The sequence below is a fragment of the Marmota marmota genome, unplaced genomic scaffold, assembly GCF_001458135.2.
Source record: "Marmota marmota marmota unplaced genomic scaffold, marMar, whole genome shotgun sequence".
Classification (NCBI taxonomy): domain Eukaryota; kingdom Metazoa; phylum Chordata; class Mammalia; order Rodentia; family Sciuridae; genus Marmota; species Marmota marmota.
The window spans coordinates 2,959,379-2,983,624 of NW_025999842.1; the positions used below are offsets into that span (position 1 = coordinate 2,959,379).

General features: G+C 39.7%; 1 protein-coding gene across 1 annotated transcript in view; it reads left to right on the forward strand.

Moving 5' to 3' along the window:
• The first annotated feature begins 5,753 nt into the window (after positions 1-5,753).
• Positions 5,754-24,246, forward strand: part of Sh3bgrl2 (SH3 domain binding glutamate rich protein like 2) — a 75,387-nt gene continuing 56,894 nt past the window's right edge. The window contains exon 1 of the mRNA XM_015498913.2: positions 5,754-5,985. Within this exon, the coding sequence (XP_015354399.1) occupies positions 5,941-5,985 (45 nt within the window). The 5' untranslated portion in view covers positions 5,754-5,940. The remainder of the gene's footprint in view (positions 5,986-24,246) is intronic.

The window sequence follows — 24,246 nt, forward strand, 5'->3', positions numbered from 1 at the left end:
GCCTTTGCTCTCTCATTGGCTCTCTATCTTCAAGCCACTGCCATTTGGCTTCTGCTTCTACCGGTCTGCTGGAAGTGTTCTCATAAAGGTCAATGATGATAAGAAACCATCACCATAATATCAGCTAGTGCTTCTTGTGGATTTAATGGGTGACAAACCCTGGGCTCAGTGCTTGACCTTGGAGGAAGAAACCTGGAGAACCACAGGGCCACACAGGACCTGCAGTTGGTTTCAGTTTAGAGAGATCAGTATTTGAAAATCAAGACTGAAAAAAATCAAATATTCCAGACAAAAATCTGAAGGAGACGTGCCATCCTGTTTGCTCTAGATCTCACCTCTAGTGCCCACCTCTTATGATGTGTCCCTTCCTCACCTCCTTTGTTTATGTCACCTGCCTGACCCCTAAAGGAGCATAATTTACTATCTGTGCTTTCCATGGGTATTCGGTTCAGGATTTTATAGCTTCTAGGAAAAGAGATCCACTTAAAACTAGTTTAAGATTCAAGAAGGATAGGGGCTCTTAGGGAACAGCAACTCAAAAGTAGGAACTGTAGCAGACTTGGATGCACGGAAGCTGAGACTGGAAGAACACCGCACTGGCCTCCGAGTTAGTCTCTGCTTCTCACTGCACAGAGGCTCCATTCTCCTTTTTCCACAGACCAGTGTTGTCCTTCCACTTTAGCTCCCTCATTGTCCCAACTTGTTCAAAGCTCCTCATCCTGTCCTCACCCTGCCACAGCATCTCCCTTTATAGTCCTACTACCAACTACCTTAGTCATCAGTTCTCCCACTGGAAACTCCTGAGACAGGAACTCGATGGGCTAGCATATATTTTCAAGCCTGGTCATATATATGTATATCATAAATTATTTTCAAGCTACACTAGGTCATCTGGGACAAGTACACAGATGTCCAAACATCTGTGACCAAATGGACTGGGAATTTCCTTTAGCTGTTAGCTATTCCTTACTTTGTTTCCTTTAGCTATTAAGCTATTCCTTAGCTGTTGTCTACTTTCTGACACTTTAAACTCTTGGGTTCTGTGCTACTGTATACTTTCCAATTTTGTACAGTTCTGATGGTTCCTCCATGCTTTTATTCCTTGTTTTCCTTTCAATTCTTGTTTCTTTCTATACATTCTTCTTATATGCAATCACAGACTTCTACAGATTTGGATACAGACTCCATGATTTCTTAACCTGGGTTTCTTCTTGGACCTCCTCCCACTCAAACCTAGAGATTTTTGGAAGAAATTAAAAGGGTTCATGAACCTGAATGAGAAAAAAAAATTACATCTTTATATTTTTACTAAATGCTAACTAAAATTTACCAGTTCCTTCAATTATGAATGTAGGCAATAAACCACAGCAAGAATAATACTTCTGATTTAATTACTAATAGAAGTCATAGGTAGTTTTGTTTTCTAATTATAAATATTGCAAAATTTTGTTTTTCCCATGATTACTTCAGAATCAGGGTAACTAGTTATACTAGACCTTTATGCAATAATACTAATATAGCATATCAAAAATGTATTTACTATTTTTTTAATCAATAGATGGGCACAATACCTTTATTTTATTTTTATGTGGTCCTGAGGATTAAACCCAGTGCCTCACACATTTCAGGCAAGTGTTCTACCACTGAGCCACAAACCCAGCCCCCCGAAAAATGTACTTACTCTTTTGATAACTGTTTTGCAATGTAATTAGTTTCCTTTGCAATCCTTTTTATTTTCTATGCAGTACTGGAAACAAAAATATTTTTGAGAAAGGGTCCATGGACTTCATTTAATTAGACTGCTAAAAGTCCCTAGTTTTCCACTGCACACACAAAAATGTAATGACACTTATTTCAAACAGTTTTGCCAGATAGTCTATCATGACTTGTACGTGGGACAAGTCCTAGCAACTTTTCTAAAGCCTAATGATCTAATCAGTTTTCTGAGCTCTGTCTTCAAGTTTTAGCTGCCTATTCTATCTAAAGACTTTACTCATCTGATTGGTATCCAATCTGCTCCATGGTATGATACCTTGGTTTTGGTATTGAACTTGTAGCTTATATCCCTGGTTTCTTTCAACCCTCAATCACTCTTCTACTTTGTTTACTAACTCCAGGTCCCACCTCTGTACTTGCCTGATTCCTGAACTGCTAACACACTTCACTGTGCATAGAACTGTTGAGGTTAACTGTTTAAATAAGGATGGGAAAAAGCATTTATTACCAGAGTAATATTCTTCAACTGCAGATCCTTGGAATGCTTACAAATTAAATGCAAAATTCTCAGGGCACTTTTCTTTGTATTTTTGTTGGGTGGTGGCTTTAATAAAACTAGAAACATACCATGGATACAAGGATATTACACTTCCCTCAATAGCAGGGTTATAGGAACAGGTTAAACCAGAAACAGGAATTGGCAAACTTTTTCTGTAAGAGACCAAATAGTAAAGGCTTCAAATTTTGCAGATCATATGGTCTCTGTTGCTCTGCTATAGATAATATGAAAAGGAATATGTTCCAATAGAATCTTTGTAATGTTTTGAACAACCAATAAAAAAAAAGAATCACTGTTGGGAAAAAACTTAAAATCAGAATGCTGCAGTGATGTAGCCACATCAATGTTTATAGCAGCTCAATTCACAATAGCTAAACTATTGAACCAACGTAGGTGCCCTTCAACAGATGAATGGATAAAGAAAATTACACACACACACACACACAAATACAATGGAATATTACTCAGCCTTACAGAAGAATGAAATTGTGACATTTGCCGGTAAATGGATGGAACTGGAGAATATTATGCTAAGAAAAGTAAGCCAATCTCAAAGAACCAAAGGCCAAATGTTTTCTCTGATATAAAGATGCTAATTCACAATAGGGGGAGCGAGGAGAAAGGAGGTATTTTGGACTAGACAGAGGGGACTAAAGAGGGGGGAGGTGGTTTAAGGATAGAAATGATAGTAGAATGAGCTGGACATTATTACCCTATGTGCATGTATGATTTCATGACCCATGTAACTCTACAACTAGACAAATGAGAAGTTATACTCCATGTATGTATGATGTGTCAAAGTGCATTCTACGGTCATGTGTAACTAATTAGAACAAATAAAAAATTTATTAAAATAAAAAAAAGAATTTTAATTACAAAACAAATAGTTGTCCAAATTCAACATGTAGGTTGTAGTTTAAGGATGCCCTAGATTAAAGCACTGTCAGGATTCTGAAATTTCTGTCACCCAACACATGGCTGCTTTATTGTACTCTTCTGAAAGACTAGTTTCTTTGCCTTCTCTGGTTCTCATGTTAGAACATGGTTTCTATTAATGGTTTGAATATTAAATGTCCTCCAAAGACTTATGCTTTAAAGGCTTGGTCATTATCCTGTGGCACTACTGGGACATGGTGAAACTTTTAGGAGATGGGGGTTTAATGGAAGTTAGGTTTGAGGTCACTAAGGACATGCCTTTGAAGGGGATATTGACCTGGGCTCCTCCTCTCTTTCTCTCTTTGCTTCCTGGATGCTATTTGGTGAGCACTTTCCTCTACTATATACTCATGCAGTCATGATTTACCTCACCACAGGTCCCAAAACAATGAAGCCAACTGGCCATGGTCCGAAATTTCTGAAACCATTAGCCAAAATAAACATTTCTTCTTTTAAGTTATTTATACCTGATATTTGTCAACAACAATGGAAAGCTGACTAGCACAGCTTTTGAAAGCTTTGAGCTTTTAGGTCATAAATTCAAGTTTTCTTACTTTTCCAGTCCCAGATCCAAATCCTTAGGATAGGGATGTGGCCTGACCTTGCTTGATTCAGGCACTTACTCTTAAACCAATCAGCTATGGCCAGAGGGCTGGCTCTTTTTGTATGAAAAGGTGTATGAACACTCTTTGGTGGTGGTGTTGTGTTGAGGTTCTACCTCTATCACTCTAGGATCAGAGCTGAGAAACAGATCCCAGAAAGTGAAAGGAGCTGGGTTGGTAAGCCAGTTAAGAATCCTTTGTTGTATCCATTCAAATCTACTTTTTGAACTTTTTCTCCTGCCAGCCTCCTCATGACTTTTCTGAAGCGATACCAGCTCTTTCCTGTTTTCCCTATACACTGTATACTACCTTGTATCTTTTATATCTGCAAGCTGACATTGTATTCATCTTTAAAGTCCCTTTTACAAAAGGTCAGGGACACAACATTCTATTAGTACAGTGTGCCTCCTTCTGTTGCTATTTTTGTACCCATCTTTTTGTTTCACAGAAAATAGGTGCTCTGCTGACCGAAGAAATGACTTAACTTTTTCCATTCTGGTACCTCTCATAGAATAGGCTCTGAGTTAAATTTATTGAGCTTATATCCTCACAACTAAACAATCCAAAATGAAGAAAATGTTGATTTTTGTAAAGACTTGCATTTACAAAGGAAATATGATATTAATTTTATGAGAATTATATTATATATTATAAACATATATGTCCACATTTAAAGTAGCAAAATTAAAATATATTTGCAAAATTAAATATATACACACACACACACATACACAAGCTACAGCAAAATTTAAATTTTTTGAACTCTAAGAAGAAATGAAATTCCACCAGGATTGTATGTTCTTTTACTATACTAATAAAAAAGGAATACCACAGGAATGGCTTACTTAAGATAAGCAATAGGAAAGGTTAGAAATTAATATCCAAAATTGCTCTAGAAAATACACCAGAATGATTTATACAAGCAATTTACCAAAGAACCAGAGATCTCATCTTCTAATTTCTTTTTTCTAGACCTATTAATTAACTTTGTTCCCAGAACTCTGCTAAAGTCCCCTGCTGAAACAAAGAAAGTAAATACAGTATTGCGGAAAAATGGATTCATTTCCACCAAACTGTGAGAAGCTTGGAGCTTTTCTCAAACAGAAAACATTTGCTAAAGAAGTATTCCTAAACTACTAACAACTACCTAAAAGCTTTCTATTTAATGGCAGCCTCCTGGGAGACTGCGCAGGAATGTGCAGCAGTTTTGAAAAAGGCACAGATTTGGCTCCACTCTAAATATTAGGTGCACAGAGAGGCAGAGTTATTGTGTAGAATAGGGGATGGGGCGCGTGGGGTCCTGATTCCCAATGTTGATAGAAGGGTTCTAATTTCGCTTGGTATTTATTTTTTCTACTACAATTACAGTTTTGCTAAGAAAAATAAAATATCGGTTATACTCTCATCTGGGTTTCTAATTTTCAGCGTCTGCAGAAAAAAAGAAAACCTCTCATTTACCTAAAAGAATTGCCTTTCTACAATCTCCAGAGATGCTGGATAAACAGGCGAGCCCAGCCCCCACCCCCCAACACACACACACACACACACACACACACCACATCTTGAGAACCTGGCCCGCCCCAATCTGTCAACCTCAGGTCGCTGGGACTAGTCCTGTGGGTCTCCGTGGAGCGATCATGTTCGTAGGAGATCCTGGGTGGGGATGCTCTAAAACCATAAACCACAATACAGAACCAAAGCTCGGACTTTGAACCAAGCCATTTTGCCTAGTTTGCCTTTTCCTTCTATCACTGGGCTTCTTGCCACCCAAATCACTGTTTTCCCTGGGCTGCTGTGCCCACTCCAGCCACCTGCGCGCCTAGGGGATCCAGGCACGCGAGGAGGGGGCTGAAAGCTGCGGTCCACCGGGCACACTGGGGAGAGACGGAAACTACAACTCCCATCACGCCCCGCAGCCGCTCCCTCCTCCCTCCACCCCTCAGCCTGCGGCCGGTCGGCGCTGGGCTTTCATCTGCGGACCTGCGGGAGGGAGCCAGATCCCGGCGATCTTCCTCGACAGCAGCGCCTTTGCCTACCGTGGAGGCAGCTTAAGCCGGCTTTAGCCTCAGCGTCAGTTCAGCCCGGAGCCCTTTGGCGCACAGGGTCCGTCCCGCGCGCGGCGAGAGGATGGTCATCCGCGTGTTCATCGCTTCTTCCTCGGGATTCGTGGCGGTGAGTGCGGCTGGGACGGCGGCGGGCTGGGGTAGCGGGGCGCTGGGCGGGGATCCCGTGGTAGGTGAGCTGCGCTCGCCCCGGCGCGTCCAGGCGCGACCGCCTGCGGAGCCGGCACCCGGCAGGTGATCCATCACACTTGGACAACAATGAAAAAGGCGGGGAAGTAAGGTGGGTGGGGGACCCGGGCTCACCCACAAGCCCACCCTGCGCTGCCTGGAGAAGAAGACGAGGCTGTGGGAAAATGGAGTCCGAGGGGAGCCCCCTGCTCCTGTAGTGAGACTCGGAATTTTGGGGAAGGGGGTGGTTCTAGAGCTTTGTGGGTCCCCCTTCCCTTAGTTTTGTCCTTCCGGATTTGGGACGTTCAGTCTGCGTTTATTTTGTACTGGAGCTTTTCTGGGCTACTTTGGTTTGCTAATCTGACTCCCAAGTGAGACAAGTTTAAATAGGAATTGCTCTCCACCCTCTTACCTGCAACCGAGAACCTTTCTTTACTTTTATATCTGAGCAAAGAGAACAGTAAACCAGGTTTGTCCTGTTGTGCTAGGATTGTTTGATCACTTTTTGCCCAGGGTGCAATAAATATTTTTACGGAAATGTGTGTGTGCGTGTGTTCTTTCCCCTCATAATGCTGTGGGAAGGTTCATCTTGGGGATCTATAAATTGTGGTCTGTAATTACTTTTAGATGCTGTTTGGTGAATGATGTGTTTCTTTAAGTAGTTGCCCCCCTCCGACATCACTTTTTTAATTTTAAGAAAAAGTTAATAACCAAAGATGTCAGACTTTAAGGAAAAATTCAGTAGTATAGTTGACAGCCCACTAAGACATATAGCACATGTGTTTTACATGTTTATTGAGGTTTGGTTTCCCTAGCTAAGAGTTAAGCTATAGGTTCAAAAGAATACTGCAATACATAATCAGATGCATCAGGAAGTGCAATATTAATTGTTTAAAGTTTGCCTTCCTAGTAGCTCAATCCGAGTGTCTCAAAATTTGTTTAAGTGGGTGGAATAGAAGGTAGAATAAGATATCATTTGAATATCCTTATAAATTACTAAAATTTTTTATTTAAAAATAAATCTACATAGTATGAAGATCCCTATTTGAACTAGGAACAATATATGGGAAACCCCATTTTATCTTTCTGTGCAGGCATGTTCTGGTTCTCAAACTCCTGACAGTTTCTGGTGTTTTTAATTATTTGTGGTTGCTTAGTCATACCTGCCTTTTATAGATTTTCCCCATTGAAGCTGCACTTCATGTGTTTGAAAACCTGTACTTCTTACTAAAGATGCTTTTAGTTTCACCACAAACTTGCCTGCTTTGATAATTATTCCAATGGCACTTTATTGCTTGTGGATAGAATGCCTTATAGTATTGAGCCTAGCCTACCTCCAGTCAGCCTAAGTCGAAGTTCAGGTACTTACTTGGCTTATTCTATCAATAGTTCTAGATCCCTGCTTCCATCTTTCTTCAATCCCATGAACAGATGCTAATGCCTGCTTGCTGTATGCTTTTTCATTTTTAAATTTAATGTTATGTGTTTGTATATGGAACCAAAATTAAGAAACTTAAGTTTTAGTGCATACATTGGCTAGTAATGTAAGTTTGGATTAGATACTCCTTCTTTGCCTGAGTTTTTCTTCTGTAAAAAGAAGAATTTTGATGAATAACTCAGGGTTGTACTCTAGGTTTCAAATGCTTTGACTTCTTCAGTTGAGAAAATGTGACAGACGCTTTATAAGAGCTTCTTTTACTTGAACAATATACCTATTAGCTGCAAAGTGAGTTTATTCTTTTTCTTAGGTGTTTCACTGTTGTCGTCTCCGGTCCCATCCCTGTACTGCCTGGTAGCATGTGTTCTGGAATGGTTGCATTGGATCTGAAGGTTACCACATAGCCCACCAACACTAATTATTCATTTTAATGGTCTACTGTGTGAAGACCCAAGTTTTTCATGATTTAGACTATCCTTATTCGTTGAGTCTCCCCAATTATAATACTGTCTCCCATATCAGTACATAGTTTTTCTGTAATACAGATACTTTTGGTGATGTAAAGTTTATGCTCATATACAAAAATAATGATTTCTTAGAAATAATGAAGATGTTTAGGTCAGCTCCTGGGCTGGAGAGGCTAAGCTTTCCTGGGAAAGCTTTTTTCATTCTAGCAGTGTTGGGCTTGCTGTTAGGGTTTTATTCAGTACTCGAGTGTGACCAGCAAGTGCATGAGAGAACAAATAATTTGATTCCCAAGTCAGTTTGGTTTTAGTTGAAGTTTATTAAACTATAAGGAAGGAATGTGACTAGAATTAGACTTAGCTAAGTCCCAGGGATTTCCAAAAAGATACTTTGCTGCAGTTAGCAATATGCTTAAATAAACTATTTAGAGAAAATCTTCTTTACTTGTTCTGATTCCTCTGAGCTCAGAAACTTCAACAGTTGGAATAACTCCTATAATATAGGAGGGGGGTTTGCCCTGTCATCTTCCCTGGCTCAAGGTCAAGTCTGCTTTTACTAGGAATTGAAAGTAATGCGAAATTATTATGTCATGGATACCCCCAAATCAGAAATCTCTTGTTATACAACTGATAATGTTGCTGTCATTCATTGTTATAATGAAGGGATATTTTTTTCCATTCTAAGAAAATAGTATAATCATAGAATTGTCATTTTAAAATTTAATTTATTCTAAATATATACCCCAAAGGGGAAGCATTGGTAGCTTTATCCAGGAAATACATTAATGTGGCTTTTTCACTTAAAAACATTAAAATCAGTCAATTAGTTCATGCATGTATTTATTCAACTGTATTTTTTAAACATTTGTAGCCTGCGCAGTTCTGTCCTTGGTCTTTGGGGGGGGGGAAATGAGATGGGAAAGGTGAAACCAGCAGTAATAAAGTACAGTCCCCAAACAGGTGCCTCCTTCAGGAACATTCTTACCAGAGATAAAATCATATAGAGTGCTGCATTGCAGGCTGTCAGATAAGGAGGAAATATGCCTGAAATTGTAAAATATGCACGTGGGAGCCTTATGCAGATGGCAGGAAGAGGAACTGAGTTAGATTTGGAGCCTTGGAAACAGTTCATGTGCCCATCTTGCTTAGGCTAGAAAGGGAGAAGCTTTGGGGGGAGGGGTGGATGGGCAGCAGAAGTCCCTGTTGTCCACTTTTGAGGACAAGATAGATTCAACTTCCTGAGAGAAGCCCATGATAACAAATTCCACAGTGCTCAGCATCTCAGAGATGTTTAAAGTGTCTGTTCTTATCTGTGTCCTGGAGCCTTTTGTCCCTCAGGAAACAAGGTGCTCTCTGGCAGGGAGTAACCATACCACCCACCCCATGTGATTTCAGAAGTCTTTACCTTCCTGCCTGCTTTGACTAACATTTCAGAGATTTAGCATGCAAAATACTTAATCAAGAGGGATGAAGGACTGATTCTGGCTTGAGAGATATTTTGATGGGGGAGGGTGAAATGAGCTAGACAGCAGTATATCCCTGGGTCTTATAGAGCTACCATCACTGAGAGCAAAAGAGACAAAGAAATTGGAAGCAAAATTGAAAAATATGGAGCTTTGTCGAGGGATGTCCAGGTCTGTGACACTATTTTCAAGTGAAGGTGGGTACAATGGGGGAACACACAGAAACTATGCTTATAGTTGTCTTGCTTTTTCAACTGTACAATGTATACCCACTACTTTGCATGATTGATTATTATTTTAAACATATAATTATCATGTACCAGTCAAGCTGTTGCATCCCTATGGAGTGTATTCAGTGAAGCTGCATTGTGTAAGGAAGCCTTAGAAAAGAGTTCTGAAGCAGTTGAAGTCAGAATATGATCGTGTAGAATAGACAAGTGTTATTTTCTAAGTTATTCTAATGCTTTAATGAACCAGTGAGAATATGTCTAGGTTCTTTTAGATCTTTAATTTGTTGGATTAATGTCATGTCACTGTCATATGACAAGGTAGTTATTTGTTGAGGTTTTACAGATGAAGAGGGCAGGGCCCCTGAGTCAAATCCTGGCAGGCAACTGACTCCAAAGCTTCTGGAGTAGTAGTGGTCTACTGGTCTTTGTCCCATCCTGGGGGAATGAGAGCATCAGGAATGCCTGATAGCCTGCAAAGTGTAGGACAGTCCTACACAGAGAACTACCTCACCTAAAGTGCCAGTGGTACCTCCTGACCAGAAATAGTGCTGAAGGGCATCAGGAGAGAAGAGTGGAGTGAGATTAAAATGAGATTTATTCAAGTAGTGATCAGGAGAGGCAGGGACAAGTTAGGGGCCAAAGGCAAGGATATGGTTGTAATAGAAGGTCAGGCTAAGAAGGGTTGTTTTTGTTTCCTAGGGCCACCATCAACAAAGCACCCAAAACTAAGGTGCTTAAAAAACAGAAATATGTCTCACCATTTTCAAAGATAGAAGTCCAAGATAAAGGAGTTGGCAAAGTTGCTTCCTTCTGGGTGCTGGGAGGCAGAATCTGCTCCATGTTTGTCTCGTAGCTTCTGGTGATTGGCTGGCAATCTTTAGCATCCTTGACTTGTAGATGTATCACCCTGATATCTGCTTTTATGTTAATGGATTTTCCTGTGTGCATGTCTGTGTCTGTCCCTGTATCCAAGTTTCCCCTCTTATGAGCACACAGTCATACTGAAGTAGACCCTACCCTAATGATCTCTTCTTAATCTACAAAGATCCATATAAGGTCACATTTACAGGTTTTTGGAGTTAGTACTTTAACATCTTTTTGGGGAATTTATTAAACACACAGTAGCGTGCAATATGAAGGTTGAAGTAAAAAGACTGATGGAATTTCCCCCTGGAAAGACTAAAAGACTATAGGCAAATTTCTTTTCTTTTTTTTTTTCATTGTTGTTTGTTTGTAATGTTTTGTGTGTGGAGGCAGGGATTGAACCCAGGGCCTCCGACATTCTAGGCAAGTGTTCTACCACTGAGTTACATCTCTAGCAAATTTCCTTAATCTTCAAGTCAGCAGTTGCATATCAAGTTAAATGGAATTATAGTCTATGTATAAGATCTTTTTATAGCAAGGGAAATTTCAAAAGGGAATACCTGTCTTCAGTTTTTCTAGTATATTTTAATATTTCACAAGTTGAATGTTTTTTCCATTTTACAATAATGAAAATCCTACAATACTTATAAATATGATTTATAAGTTATTAAATTCTGTAATAACTTAAGAATATAGGGGCCTGGATTACTTTATGACATTGGGATCTTTTATCCAATTGTATTTGGACGTGTTAAATAAGCATTTAAATCCATTTGGGGGAACTAAATTTTGACAAGTATTTATAATGCGAAGCAGAAGGTGGTTTCCACATTGCAGACAGGAATGTAATACATGAATCTTTTTCTTTTCTGTTTTTCAATTTATTATTATTTTTTAATAAAACAGAAAAGGAGAACAGCTATTGTGAAAGACTCAACAGTTCCAGCAAGAAGCACTGTGAGCTACTTACTAAAGAATATTTTTCTTTAGGTTTCCCTAAATTTTAATTTATAAAAATTTTTTAACTTATAAAAAGTTCTGAAAGGAATTGTGTTTTTCTTAGTCAAGTTAGAAATGAGTGACAGAAAGTCTAGATTTATAATGAATGTTTCACTCTTTAAAATAAAAATTGGCATGATTTTCTGATCATTACATCTGTGAAAAGTACTTGTCTTATTCAGCTTTTCTTTGCTGTGACCAAAATACCTGACAAGCACAACTTAGAGAAGGGAAAGTCTATTTTGCCTCACAGTTTCAGGGATTTAGTCCATGGTTACTGGACTTCATTGATCTAGGTCCAAGGTAAGACAGAACATCATGGCAGAGGGTGTGGTGGGGGAGTGCTCTTCATTCATAGTGGTCAAGAAGTGGGGGGGGGAGAGAGAGAGAGAGGAGGGAATGTAATACAAGAAAGATGAACATTTTCCAGGGCATGGCCCCAGTGACCCACTTCCTCCTCCCATGCCCCACCTACCTGTACCTATAGAAACCACCCAATTAGTCCATTCAAACTAGGATGGACTGATCCTGTTATAGTTCTCATAACCTAATCATCTCAGCTCTGAATATTTCTGTATTAACGGGGAGGGGGCAGGGGAAGCTCTTATCCAAATCATAACAGTCTTCCCCCACCCGCTGAAAGATCATGTAAAAAGCATTAAATCCATCTTAAAGATTCCATGGTGTCAACAATTCCACCATTGCCCCAAAGTCCAAGTCCAAAGTCTTCTCTGAGATTCAGGGCAAACTTATGACTGTGAGCTCCTGTAAAAATCAAAAGCAAGTTGCATGTACACAATATACAGTGGCACAGAGTAAACATTTCCTTTCCAAAAGGGAGGAATGGGGACATAGAAAGAATGATTGACACCAAAGCAGGACTACAACTCAGCTGGGCAAACAGTTTTATAGCTCCACCTCTGGCATCTGGGGGCACATGGTAGTGAGATGTGACTTCCAAACTGCTTGGGCAGTCCTGTTCCATTGGCTTTACTCTTAACCTGATTCTCTATGCAGCCAACAGCTTTTCTTGGCATAGTCCACATTATTGGCATCTCTTAATCTCTCTATTTCAGCTTTGGTTTCACCTGTATAGCTTCACGCATTACCCCCTCAAGGGCTGCTCATCCTCTCATGGGCTGCCTGTAGGGATTTTGACCCTGCTACACTTTGCCTGGCCTCCTCCGGCCTTCCTTTGAAATCTCTATGGAACCCTTCATGACCCCTTAACTTCAGCATCCTGCATTCCTGCAGAACCAGCACCATGTCAATGATGCCAAGGTCTATCACCAGTTTGCGGAAAAGCTAGACACCCAGAAACCATAGCTGCAGTGGCTTCTGAGTGCCTGGGTGGCTGAGTACTATAAAACAACTTCCTAGGCCTCCCTGTGTGAAAGAAATTTTGAAATTCTTCTGAAAGGAATTTTCCTTCCTAGATTCTTGAGCTTGTAATGAGTATGGTCTTGCAAATTCCTGAGATGCCCTTAAGCTAACTTTCCTTTAGTCTCTGCAAAATACTGAGCATCCCTTTAGTGACTGTAATTTCTTCAACAGTCATACCTTCCTTGGCCCAGTTTTACATGCACTTTTCTGGCCAAACAGCAAATTTTGAAAATTATTCAGCTTTTCTTTTTGCTCCCAATTCTCACAGTACACCTGGATAAAGCTAATAGCAATATTCATATCACTGACCACTGTGCTGCCTTGATATTTTTCTCCCACCAGATTAATTAATCCATCACCTTTAAATTCAGCCTCATTGAAAATTTTAGGAGATGGGCAAAATATAGGAAAGTTCTTTGCCAGAATATAGAATGAGTGGTCTCTAATCCAATTCCCAGTACAATCATTGTTCCTTTCTGAAATTTCATGAACACAGTCTTTACTGTTTGCATTTTGGTCTTCTGAGCTCCATAAGAATCACTCATTAAGCTCTGCTTACAGCCTTTTGAGGCTTCCCTATACAGCATCTGCAAACTTTCCCGAACTCTTCCCACAGACCATTTCTAAAGGCATCTGAACAACATGGTTAGGTTAGTCACAGCAGTGACCCCTCTTCTTGGTATCAATCTCTGTGTTAGTCAGCTTTCCATTGCTGAGTCTGTTGCTCTAGACCCTAGGTGAGGCAGGAAATCAGTGGTGGAAGGGCATGGTGGAGGAAAGCTTCTCCATTCATGGTGGCCATGGAACAGAGAGAGGGGAGGGGGAAGGGGTCTCAGGAGAGAGAAACCGTTGAGGGCATACCTTCTCTACTCATGCCCCGCTGCCTACACTTACCACTCAGCCCATTCAAACTAGGGTGGACTGATTAGGTTATAGCTTTTATGATCTAATCATTTTATCTGAATATTCCTGCATTATCACAGGAGCTTTTGGGGGGCGCCTTATATTCAAAGCATAATAGTACTTTATTTCAAAATATAGATTTAAGGGCTGAGGATGTGGCTCAAGCGGTAGCATGCTCGCCTAGCATGCATGCAGCCCGGGTTCGATCCTCAGCACCACATACAAACAAAGATGTTGTGTCTGCCGAAAACTAAAATAAATAAATAAATAAATAAAAAACACAACAAAATATAGATAAAAAAAATGAAATCAAGAAATATGAACACAGTCTTCACTGTTTGCATTCTGGTCTTCTAAGCTCCCATGTTAAATATCAGTTATTTAAAAAGTTAGCCTACAAGCTGTAAACTCAGAAGGAGAATCTTTCGGACTTCAGCAGCCCTTCAGCAACAACTGCTTTATTGGGTATTATTATAGCTGCATAGTTAGAAACTTTAAGGTTCTGATTTCAATCACATTCCATATTCATTATTTTTCTTTGATTAATTTTATATTACACTGTTTTTCCAGAGTATAAAACAGTACCTGAGCTTTTCAAATTAGAAATTTAATGAAAATTTTCTTTTTTCTGTTGCAATGGTCTGGATGTAGTTTTGTTTCCCAAAGGCTCATGTGTTGGAAGGTTGGTTCCCAGTGTGTTGATGTCAGGAGGTGGTGGAACCTTTAAGAGGGGGGGCTTGTGGGAGTGGTTGACTCACTGGGAAAGCTGCCTTCAGACCTGTTAGCTTCTGAGAGAGGGATTATTATAAAAGAGCCAACTAGGCTTGGTGGCACATCCATGTAATCCCAGTTACTCAGGAGGCTAAGTCAGAGCTGACAAGTTTAAGGCCAACCTCAGCGACTCAGGCCACAAGCAACTTAGTAAGACCTTGTCTCAAAATAAAAAATAAGAAAGGCTATGGATATGGATCAGTGGTAAAGCACCCCTAGATTCAATCCTTAGCACCAAAATAAACACACACAGAAACGAATAAATTAATAAATAAAAGAGCAAGCTTGACTCCTCCCTGCTGTCTGGCTTCCTGTCTTACCATGTATTATCTCTCTCTCTCATGTGTGCTTCTGCCATTAAGCTATCAGTCATGATGTGACAAAACCGAGGGGCCCTCACTAGAGGCTGAACTCAGAGGGCTGCCTGGTGTTGGGCTTTCAACCTTGAAACCTATGTGTTAAATAAACCTTTTCCTTACATATTACCCAGCCTCAGATATTTTGTTATAGCATGGAAAATGGACTAATAAATCTGTGAAATGACAAATTAACTTATGAGGAATGTTTTCTATTCCTGATTGTGTACAATCTTCACTTTTGGGTCTCTTTCTAGTTGTAGTGTAACATGTCCTTGAACCTTTCTGTTTAGGGTTGTTTTAGACAGTGACCAACATGTACCATTACCTACTTCTTTTGGTGGGGGGTTGGGGTGCCTGTGAGGGAGGAAGGAAGGAGTTTGGGGGTTGGAATTCCAAACAGCTAGAAACTGACAGGCTAGTTTAAGGCAGTGCAGCCTCTCTTTGTCTCCCTCTTTTAATAGCCTTATCTGGTTTTATCTGCCAGCACACGCTAATTACTCAGGAACTGGACTGTGGTAATTTGCAGGATTAGTATTGTTACCTCTTATATATTTGATTGGGGTTCCTCCAAAACTCTAAAAGAAATCAACTTAGGAAAAGCATTAATTGAGTGTTTCTTTCTGGATGCATGACAGATTTGCTATAGGACCGTAAGTTGGACCTGCCTACCAATGTGTAGGTCCATGGGGGCTCCACCTACCTACAAACCTAGGTACTTTGAGGCTTGTGCAGCTCCCTGAAGACTCTGTTACAATTTGGTTGGTCCCTCTGTTTCCCTTTAGCAGCATTGAGAACATATTCCTGAGGGGATCTGATTGGAACTGGCTCAGTATCTGGCAGAACCAAACAGGGGTGGGTTTCCTGGAAGAGGAGGAGGTGTACATCAGGGTGTGTCTGCTTTGTTGTGGACCTTTGTGAATCTCCTGCCAGCAGAGCTTCCGAAGCAGAAGTGGAATATTGGCTGTGACTGAAGGCAGAGGGTTCTAATTATTTCAGGATGTGTTTTCCATTTCTCTGGATAATAGCCCAAATCTGGATCTAGTGGCTTTGGGAGTGTAGGGCGGAGACTCAGAGACCAATTAGGTAACTTGCTTAACAGGTCAGTTCAGTGGTATTTGGTGAATGCAGTATAGAAGTCAGCAGCTATTGCTGCATACCAGTCTGATACTGAAAACAACAAAGCAAAACAAAAAGCCCAAAGCAACAACAACCAGCATAACTTTTGATTTAGTTTGTTTTTCTTCTGTGGGTTGCACAAGGAGTGGGAGTGTGGCCTTCCTCATTCATGACATTCCCGTGTGGATTGGAGCTCACTGGTTCTCTGCTTTAACTACTATGTTTCCTTATGGAGATTAAAATGGGAATTGGCTACCTCCAATTGGCCCAGACCCTCAGTTGACAGGAACTTTGAATTGCACTTCCTTTTTATGATGAATAAACTACTTACTAGCCAGAATAGGTGTTTGGGTTGAGTATTTGCTGATTTATTTGATTCTGGAGAAGGTTTCTATTCTGTTACCTGCAATGTGCTTACTACTATGCAGATGGTCATGGTCTTGCTATATGTTATACCTGGTTTTATTCCATTTATTTATTTATTTGGGGGGTATTGGGGATTGAACTTAGAGACACTCAACCACTGAGCCATACTCCTACTTGTGTCCCATCTATGAGACAGATGTTATTGGAGGGAAGTGCACTTCATAACAAAGGCAGGGGTGAATTGACATCCTGGCTCTGACACTGATGAAGGGCATGATCTTAGGCAAGTAACCAGCCACTTTGGGAAAGTGGGATTGGAGTACACCTTATACATAGGATTGCTGTGAGACTGGAGTAAATGAATGAGGCCAGGTAGGCATTTAGCAGAGTGCCAGGTGCACAGTGAGTACTCAGTGCATGTCACCTATTATTCCTGTTATGTCATCATCACTGTCTTTAGTAGTAGCAGTAATAGCAGTAAAAAAAAAAAAAAATAAGACCTTGAACTGTGTAAGAGCTTTAATCATCCAAAACATTATGTATAGTACATAGTACTTGTTAAGCTGAGGATACGATCTAGTGTAATTTTAGGAGAGTTTTAGTAAATTTTAAGTGTAATGTGTTTTCTACTTAAACTTGAATTAATAAGAAATTACAACTTAAGCATGCCATCCCCCAAACATACCACTTACAGATCACAGCATGCTGTGTATAAGCCCTCAAGATCATATTTATTTATTACCCGCAATGTGCTTGCTACTGAACAGATGGTCACAGTCTTGCTTTATGTTATACCTGGTTTTATTTTATTTATTTTTGTATTTTTGGGGTACTGGGGGTTGAACTCAGGGACACTCAACCACTCAGCCACATCCCCAGCCCTATTTTGTATTTTATTTAGAGACAGGGTCTTACTGAGTTGCTTAGTGCCTTGTTTTTTTGCTGAGGCTGACTTTGAACTCATGATCCTCCTGCCTCACCCTCCTGAGCTGCTGGGATTATAGTCATGTGCCATCATGCCCAGCGTCATACCTGGTTTTAGAGGTCTGGCTTGATTTAAAGTTTTCCAGACTTGGCAATTAGATTTTTTCCCAAATGATAGCTTTGACTGGTGGCCGTGGTTGCTTGTGGTCTGGGAGGGGGTCTTGGAGTTTTGTCTGAGATCAGGAGGGAAATGATGTGATTGATGGTTGGTGCCTGCTCTGGCACCCAGAGGAAGCAGGATCAGATCTTACACCACACACATGCCATCCCTGTTGTAAACAGTGCATTTGGACTCTGTCTTTTAAATTCATGTAATGAATATAGAATATTTAGAGTCCCTGAGTAACAGCTAAGAGGAATATATGAGATACTAAGTGGAGTTGATGGATGATATCCTTTGCAAACATTCGCTCTTTGTGCACACTTCAAATTGGGGATGTGGAATAGCAGAAAAGGAACAGGATTTTTTATATTTAATGAAGATGAGTGGTACTTCCCAGAATCCTCAGGGTGAAATTAAACATCGAATTTTGACTGCTTATGGAATGAAGGGTAGGCACATTCACATCTGGCTATGAGCAGGTACCTGGTTAAAGAGGTAAGGGGGTTTGTGGGAAAACATGGTGGAGAAAGGAAAGGGAGAAAGACACCTGGAATATGTAGACTCATTGTGTTGAGCCTTGGAGCACTGAAAGGGCAGGTTAATAATTATTCTTTACCTGTACTGAGGTAAAATTTTGGTAAAATTTTCTTATTGGTTATTTAACCCTTAAATTGCTCTGCAGTTATAAGCATTTTACAGATGAGAATATTGAGGTATAGGTGCACAAGTTTAATGCTAGGATCGTTCTACTCAGTGTTGGATCCTAGGTTTTATTTTGCCTTCTAATTTTGTGTCCTGTGCTTTTCCCCTTATACCACATTGTTCAGAAGAAGAGCCCCTGACCAGAGACCTGTGAGAACTTGGGTTGCACTAATCCAAAAGGCAGGCTAGAATGACAGTGTGTGAGCTCATGCTAAAAATGGGGATAGGGCAGAATTTCCAAAGGAGCAGTTCCAGGAGCCCTACTGGGCTGTTGAGCTGGTAATTGAAGGCAGTGTCCTTCAGGCAGGTGAAAACAATGGCTTTGCTCCTGCAGAAACTGAGAAAAGCCAAAAGGAATGTGATTTAAAATGGAAAGCTAACATTTCACTATACAGGAAGTACTAGGGAACTTTATGTTTGTTATTTATATTCCTTAAAGTAACTAAATATAGTAGTCATTCATTTCTTTTCTGCAGAGTAGGAAACCAAACCTTCAGATAACTTGCCTTATCACAGATCCTAAGAGGTCCATTGCCAGCCTCTTCCTATCATCCATGTCTCAGAGAAAGAAATCAGAGATTAAAAGAAAATGAGAATGGGCGGTGCTCTCAGGGGACTGTTTAATTTTGTGTCCTGAAACTAAATGTATGCTGTGCCTAAAATGTGATTCTCCTTTTGTTTGTGATAAATTTGGGTAGAACTGACTTGATGTGTTAAACTGGAGCAAATGGATGGGATGAGAGGATAGGAGGGCAATTTGGGAGTGGAAAAATTGGCTGGCGGGGCTGAAACCCAGAGATTAGGTTGAGGCAGAAGTATGTACTACACTGGGATGTTTGGGACAAGGTGCGATCTGCTGGGACAAGTGGTGGTGGGGGAGATTTGTGTCCTTATCCTTTCCATGTTAGATCTTAGGTTCCTGAGACAAAGAGCTGATCTTCACAGGCTGATCATTCCCTATTTTCTACTCTGCAAAACAAGTACTTTTGTGGGGGGAGGAAAGGAATTTATCAGTATGTTGCAGTCTAAGGTGGGAATTCAATGCAAGACAGAGAGAGTAGAAAGCGAGAGGCCAGAGTCCAGACTGTTGGTGACTGGAGGGCCTGGCAGGGTGTAGATAGCCTCCAAGGGTAAAGGGAAAGAAGCAGTTTAAAAAACAACAATAATCATAACCAGTTTTTAGAAACAATATTATTAGTCATTACACACACACACACACACACACACACACACTCACATGAAGGCAGGAAGCATGCAGGAGTGGTAGTGAAACTGCTGTTTATAAACTTCATCTGCCTAGTTTAATTGTTCCAGGATTCTTGTGTTTTGTTTATTGTCAACTATTTCTCTTTTTTAAGATCAGATTCTTTAGATGCAATTTACTCTCAGAGCCTCAAAAACCTGAGAGATAAGAGATTTGTGTGGTACAGGTGAGGCAATACATGGAAAGAATGTGGACTTTGGTAGCAGAAAGACCTGGGTTTGAATTATGGCTCTGCTATTCTAATGAGCGAGGAGGCTGAGCAAGTCCTTTCACTTCTCTGGATGTCATAACTACTATTTGTAGAGTCATCAAAGCTTGACGATAATGACAGCCTTTATTATTATGAGTGTCGTTTAAATGTAATACAGCAATCATTCTCCATTTTTTGTGAGTTTTTAATTTTAAATGAGCTATTAAGATTGAATTAAGGAAAAAAAATGCTCTGATAATCAGATAATAAATCCTGAGTTAGACAGAATGTAGACTGAGGAAGACCCAAAACTGACATTGTTTATTAAGGTGAGTGTAGAATAAAAGTTACAATCTGGTTGTAGAGTCTAAAAACCTCTCTTTAGTGAATTAATGCAGGATTTTGAAAAGTTTGAGCAAATATATTTTAAATGCTAAAGGATACTTGTCTCTCATACAAACATGATCTGGATATCCGACTGAGATGTCTGGAGATCTCTTGATTTGACTCCCTGGATTCGCCTATTCAGGATATTTCATATAAATGAAATCAGACAATTGAGACCCTTTATGTCTGGGTTCTTTCACTTAGTATGTTTTCAAGGTTCACTCATTTTGTGGAATGTATTGACATTTCATTCTTGTTATAACTAATATGCTAGTGTATGAATATACCACATTTTATTTATCCATTGATGATGAATAATTTGGGTTGTTTCCACTCTTTGACCATTGTGAATAATGCTACTATGAACATTTGCACATAGTTTTGTATGAAAATATGTTTTCACTTTCCTTATCTAGGAGTAGAATTGGTGGTTCATATGCTAAGTCTATGTTTTATGGCTTTGAGAAACTGCCAAATTGTCTTCCAAAGTGGCCATTCTATTTTACACTTGCATTAGCAATGTATGACATCCTTGCCAGCCCTTGTTTTTGTTTGTGTTTTTGAGGATAGTCATGTTAGTGGACATGTATTGGCATTTCAGTGTGATTCTGATTTGCATTTCTGTAATGACCAATAATATTAATATTGTTTTTAAAAACTGGTTTTGATTATTATTGCTTTTAAAACAGATTTCATGTAGCTCTGAAGTTTAAATTTTTTCTTCCATTCCACACACAGGTATTAATCACATATTTTGAAAATTAATTCAGTTAATCAGTTTCTATGTATCTATGAGTACCTTCTAATTTCCAGTGTTCAGCCATGTTCAGGATACAGAGTGGGTATTTGGTATGATCTTTCCCCCACCAACAACTCATAATTGGATGAGGAGAAAAGATAAACAGAAAATGGATGATGACATAGGGCCATATGGGATGTACTCCCAAAATTGTACTTACAGGATAGGATGTACCTGTAGGTTTGTCACAAGGGCAGATTTATTTGTTTGAGGTGAGAGCAGAAAAACTCATATACATAGCTTAAATAGAAAAATAACTTCTCTTGAACAAGATTTCACTTCAATAAAAGGCTCCAGTGGGAAACAAAAAAGACTTCTTTGTTTTCAAAATGTTTTGTATGAGCTTGTGAACTGGAACAGGTATTTTCCATGGCTTTTTGCTTTTTTTTTTTTCTTTTTTTGGTCTGTGGAATAAATTTGGTTTGTTTATTCGTGCTGCCCTTTGTTTTAGACTTGAGACTCCTTTTTTCATTTGTGTATATTTTAGTAGTTTGAGAGCAAGACAAATGGGTACTCTATGGTTAGTTTCACACTGATTTTTTTAAATACTGAGCTTGGTTCTAGGAGATAATTAACAAGGATGAGATGATTAATAATTTATGTTTTAAATTCCTTTTCCATAAAAAGAAAAAAAAAGACATCATCATCCTGTTAACAAGATTAGTCTCTATGTTAGGGTCAAATAAGGTTGGAAAAACTTCATTGGCCCTACAGAGCTTATGACTTCGAGGCCTCACTGTGGGCCTGGCAGTGTGGGCCCTCTGATCTGCTTCTGGTCTGCCTTTGCAACCTTTTCAGTCTCTTCCTTAGGCTGCTCTGTAAATGCACCTGTTTCCCCCACTCCTCTGTGTCTTTTCTGATGCCCATTTCTTTGCTTTGTCTGTGTTCACCCTGTATCACAACTAATCAGTCCCCACTCCCTTCAAAACCCAGTCCAGGGTCATTTCCTCATGAAATGTTCCCCTTTCACTTCCCTTCTTTTTCACTCTCCAAACACAATGCTCTTCCTCTACCACTCCAGGACAGCCTTTGGGATGGCTTCCTGGTACAGGAAGAACACTGTGTTTGGAGAGTGAAAAAGGCCTGGGTACTTCCACCCTTGGTTGTGTGAGTTCTGAGTTCTTCAAGGTTAGGAGCTGTTCCATTAATCTTTATATTCTCCCAAGTTTCCTATTACAATACTTGGCATGTAATATTTTATTGAATGATTGCAAGAGAAATACTGTTTCTGTAGTTTCCATATCACAAATAAAAAACAAATCAAAAGAGGAACAGGAATGGAGTTTATAGATAGAAGTTGTCTTTGAAAAACGTCTAGGCTTTGAGGGATATGATTTGTTTTACAACTTCTTTAAACCTAGTGGCATAAAGAATTTATGTTATGAGGATAATTTTATTGTATTATTACTTCTGTTTAGATATCAGACTCCTAGAACCCCCCCATGGAATGAAGCAGGGTGAGTGATTATATATTCAGAGTACATCCTTCAGGGTAGGGACTTTTCAGGAAGAAGGTGTCCTCAAAGCCCCAGGGAGGGAGTCAGGTGGGAAGAGCACAGAAGTAACAACTGCCTTGTGAAGCCAGATCTGAAGAACTCCAGTTTTGGGGCTCTGTTGGCGTAAACTAAAACAGCGGACATTTACACTTAAATGGGTTCTGAGAATGTCAGTACACCACATCAAAGTGCAAACGTGGAGTGTCATGATGATTCTTGGTCCAGAACAGATTAAATCAGGTTTGGCCTGTGTGGGTTTGAAGCACTGTGCTTAACAATACAGAACAAATGGGGTACATTTTAGAAAGATTTCTAAATTAAAAATGGTTTAAAATAAAATGTTACAATAAATTTGTGTTTAAAGGTGTGAGCTTCAACTGTACAGAAAGCCTCTGTCTCTGGTTCTAGGACAAGGTACTTCTTTGCTCCTAACTTTGCCCCCTATGTTGCAACTCCTTTTTCGCCTTCCATTCTCTCTCTTTCCACCTTTTGTATAATACCTCCCACATTCTCCCCATCCTTGGAGCTGTTCACTCTGTGCTACTTCTTTTGACATTTCTGGTGCTGTGCTTTCTGTTTTTTGCTTGCACATCTGCTGCAGGCTTGCTGCCCTCCATGCACCTTCTCTGCAGGGTACCTATCTCTCGCTGGCCTGGCTCTACAGGCTGCCCTCTCTTAGAGCCAGTTTCATATTGAAGTCACTTGTTGGCATGCCCTATGACTATACACAGCATCAAATTAGAGGCCTAATTTGTTACCTGTATTTCCTAGGGCAGCATTTAGCATGTCACAGGTCTTATAAATGGCTTGTTAAGAGAGTGGTCTCTACCTTTTGAAGAGATTTTATTTTTTTCTTTCTGCTGGCTCTTATTCATTCATCCTTCCTCTTTCCTTTGTTAGTTTTAATTTCTCCACTTTTTTTTTTATTGGATCAGGGTGGAATGGAGAACTATATGGCTAAAGATACAGAGAAATTTGAGGTAGAGACCAGAATTTGGAAGCACTCTTTAAGTAGCAGATTCTTATTTGGAATGCAAGTGTTAGGATCATCTGCAAGAAGGGCAAGTGTCCAAAGCGATTTGAGAAAGACACAAAGCCTTCCAGCTGCATTTGATAAGGTTGGAAACAGCACGGAGTGTCCAGCTGAAGTTAAGACAGTTGTAATTTTCATGGACAGGACACACTGGCATTGCAGAGTAACTCAAGGAGGAGGAAGGAGCTGGTAATGTGGTGAACCCAAGATAGGAGGCAGGGCCACAGAAGGCAGGTAAGAGCCTTCAAACTTTGTCTAAGGTGTGTCATCTTATGCCTACTTTGGAAATGTGAACCAGTTATATAATTACACATTAAATAAAGTGTAATTAAAAATGATCTGCTGTCCTCCAAATTGTTTTTCAAATGTAAATAGTAGTTGTTAAATCATCTCCGGAGTCATTTTTCATGCAGTTGAGGTCTGACTGATACAGATATGGCAACAACATATTCCTAAACACAGTGTTGTGAGCACCACCTCTGGACATTGATAAAAGCACTGCCTTTGGCTGAAGTCCTGTAATTCGTATCCATGGAAAATACTGTACTCAGCAGGATTTCCTCCTTACTGCAGGGATTTTGACTATTATAGCAAGTTTTGCTGGAACAGCTTTTCTACAAAGTATCCTCTAATTAACAGGAAGCACATATATGAGGAGTTGTATATAATTTTGAGAGAAAATCTTGCCAAATAGTGGCATCGTAAATTCATATTTTATGCTTGACTGACTTTTTTCTTTAGGAAATAAACATGTAATCTTTACAGAAAATGTAAAAACAATAAAATTCAACACCCACATCTTTCATTTTGTGTTTCTGCTAAAGTTTTATTATGGTCTCACATTACCATTAAGACAGTTGTAATTTAAAAAAACATAGACTAAAAGTA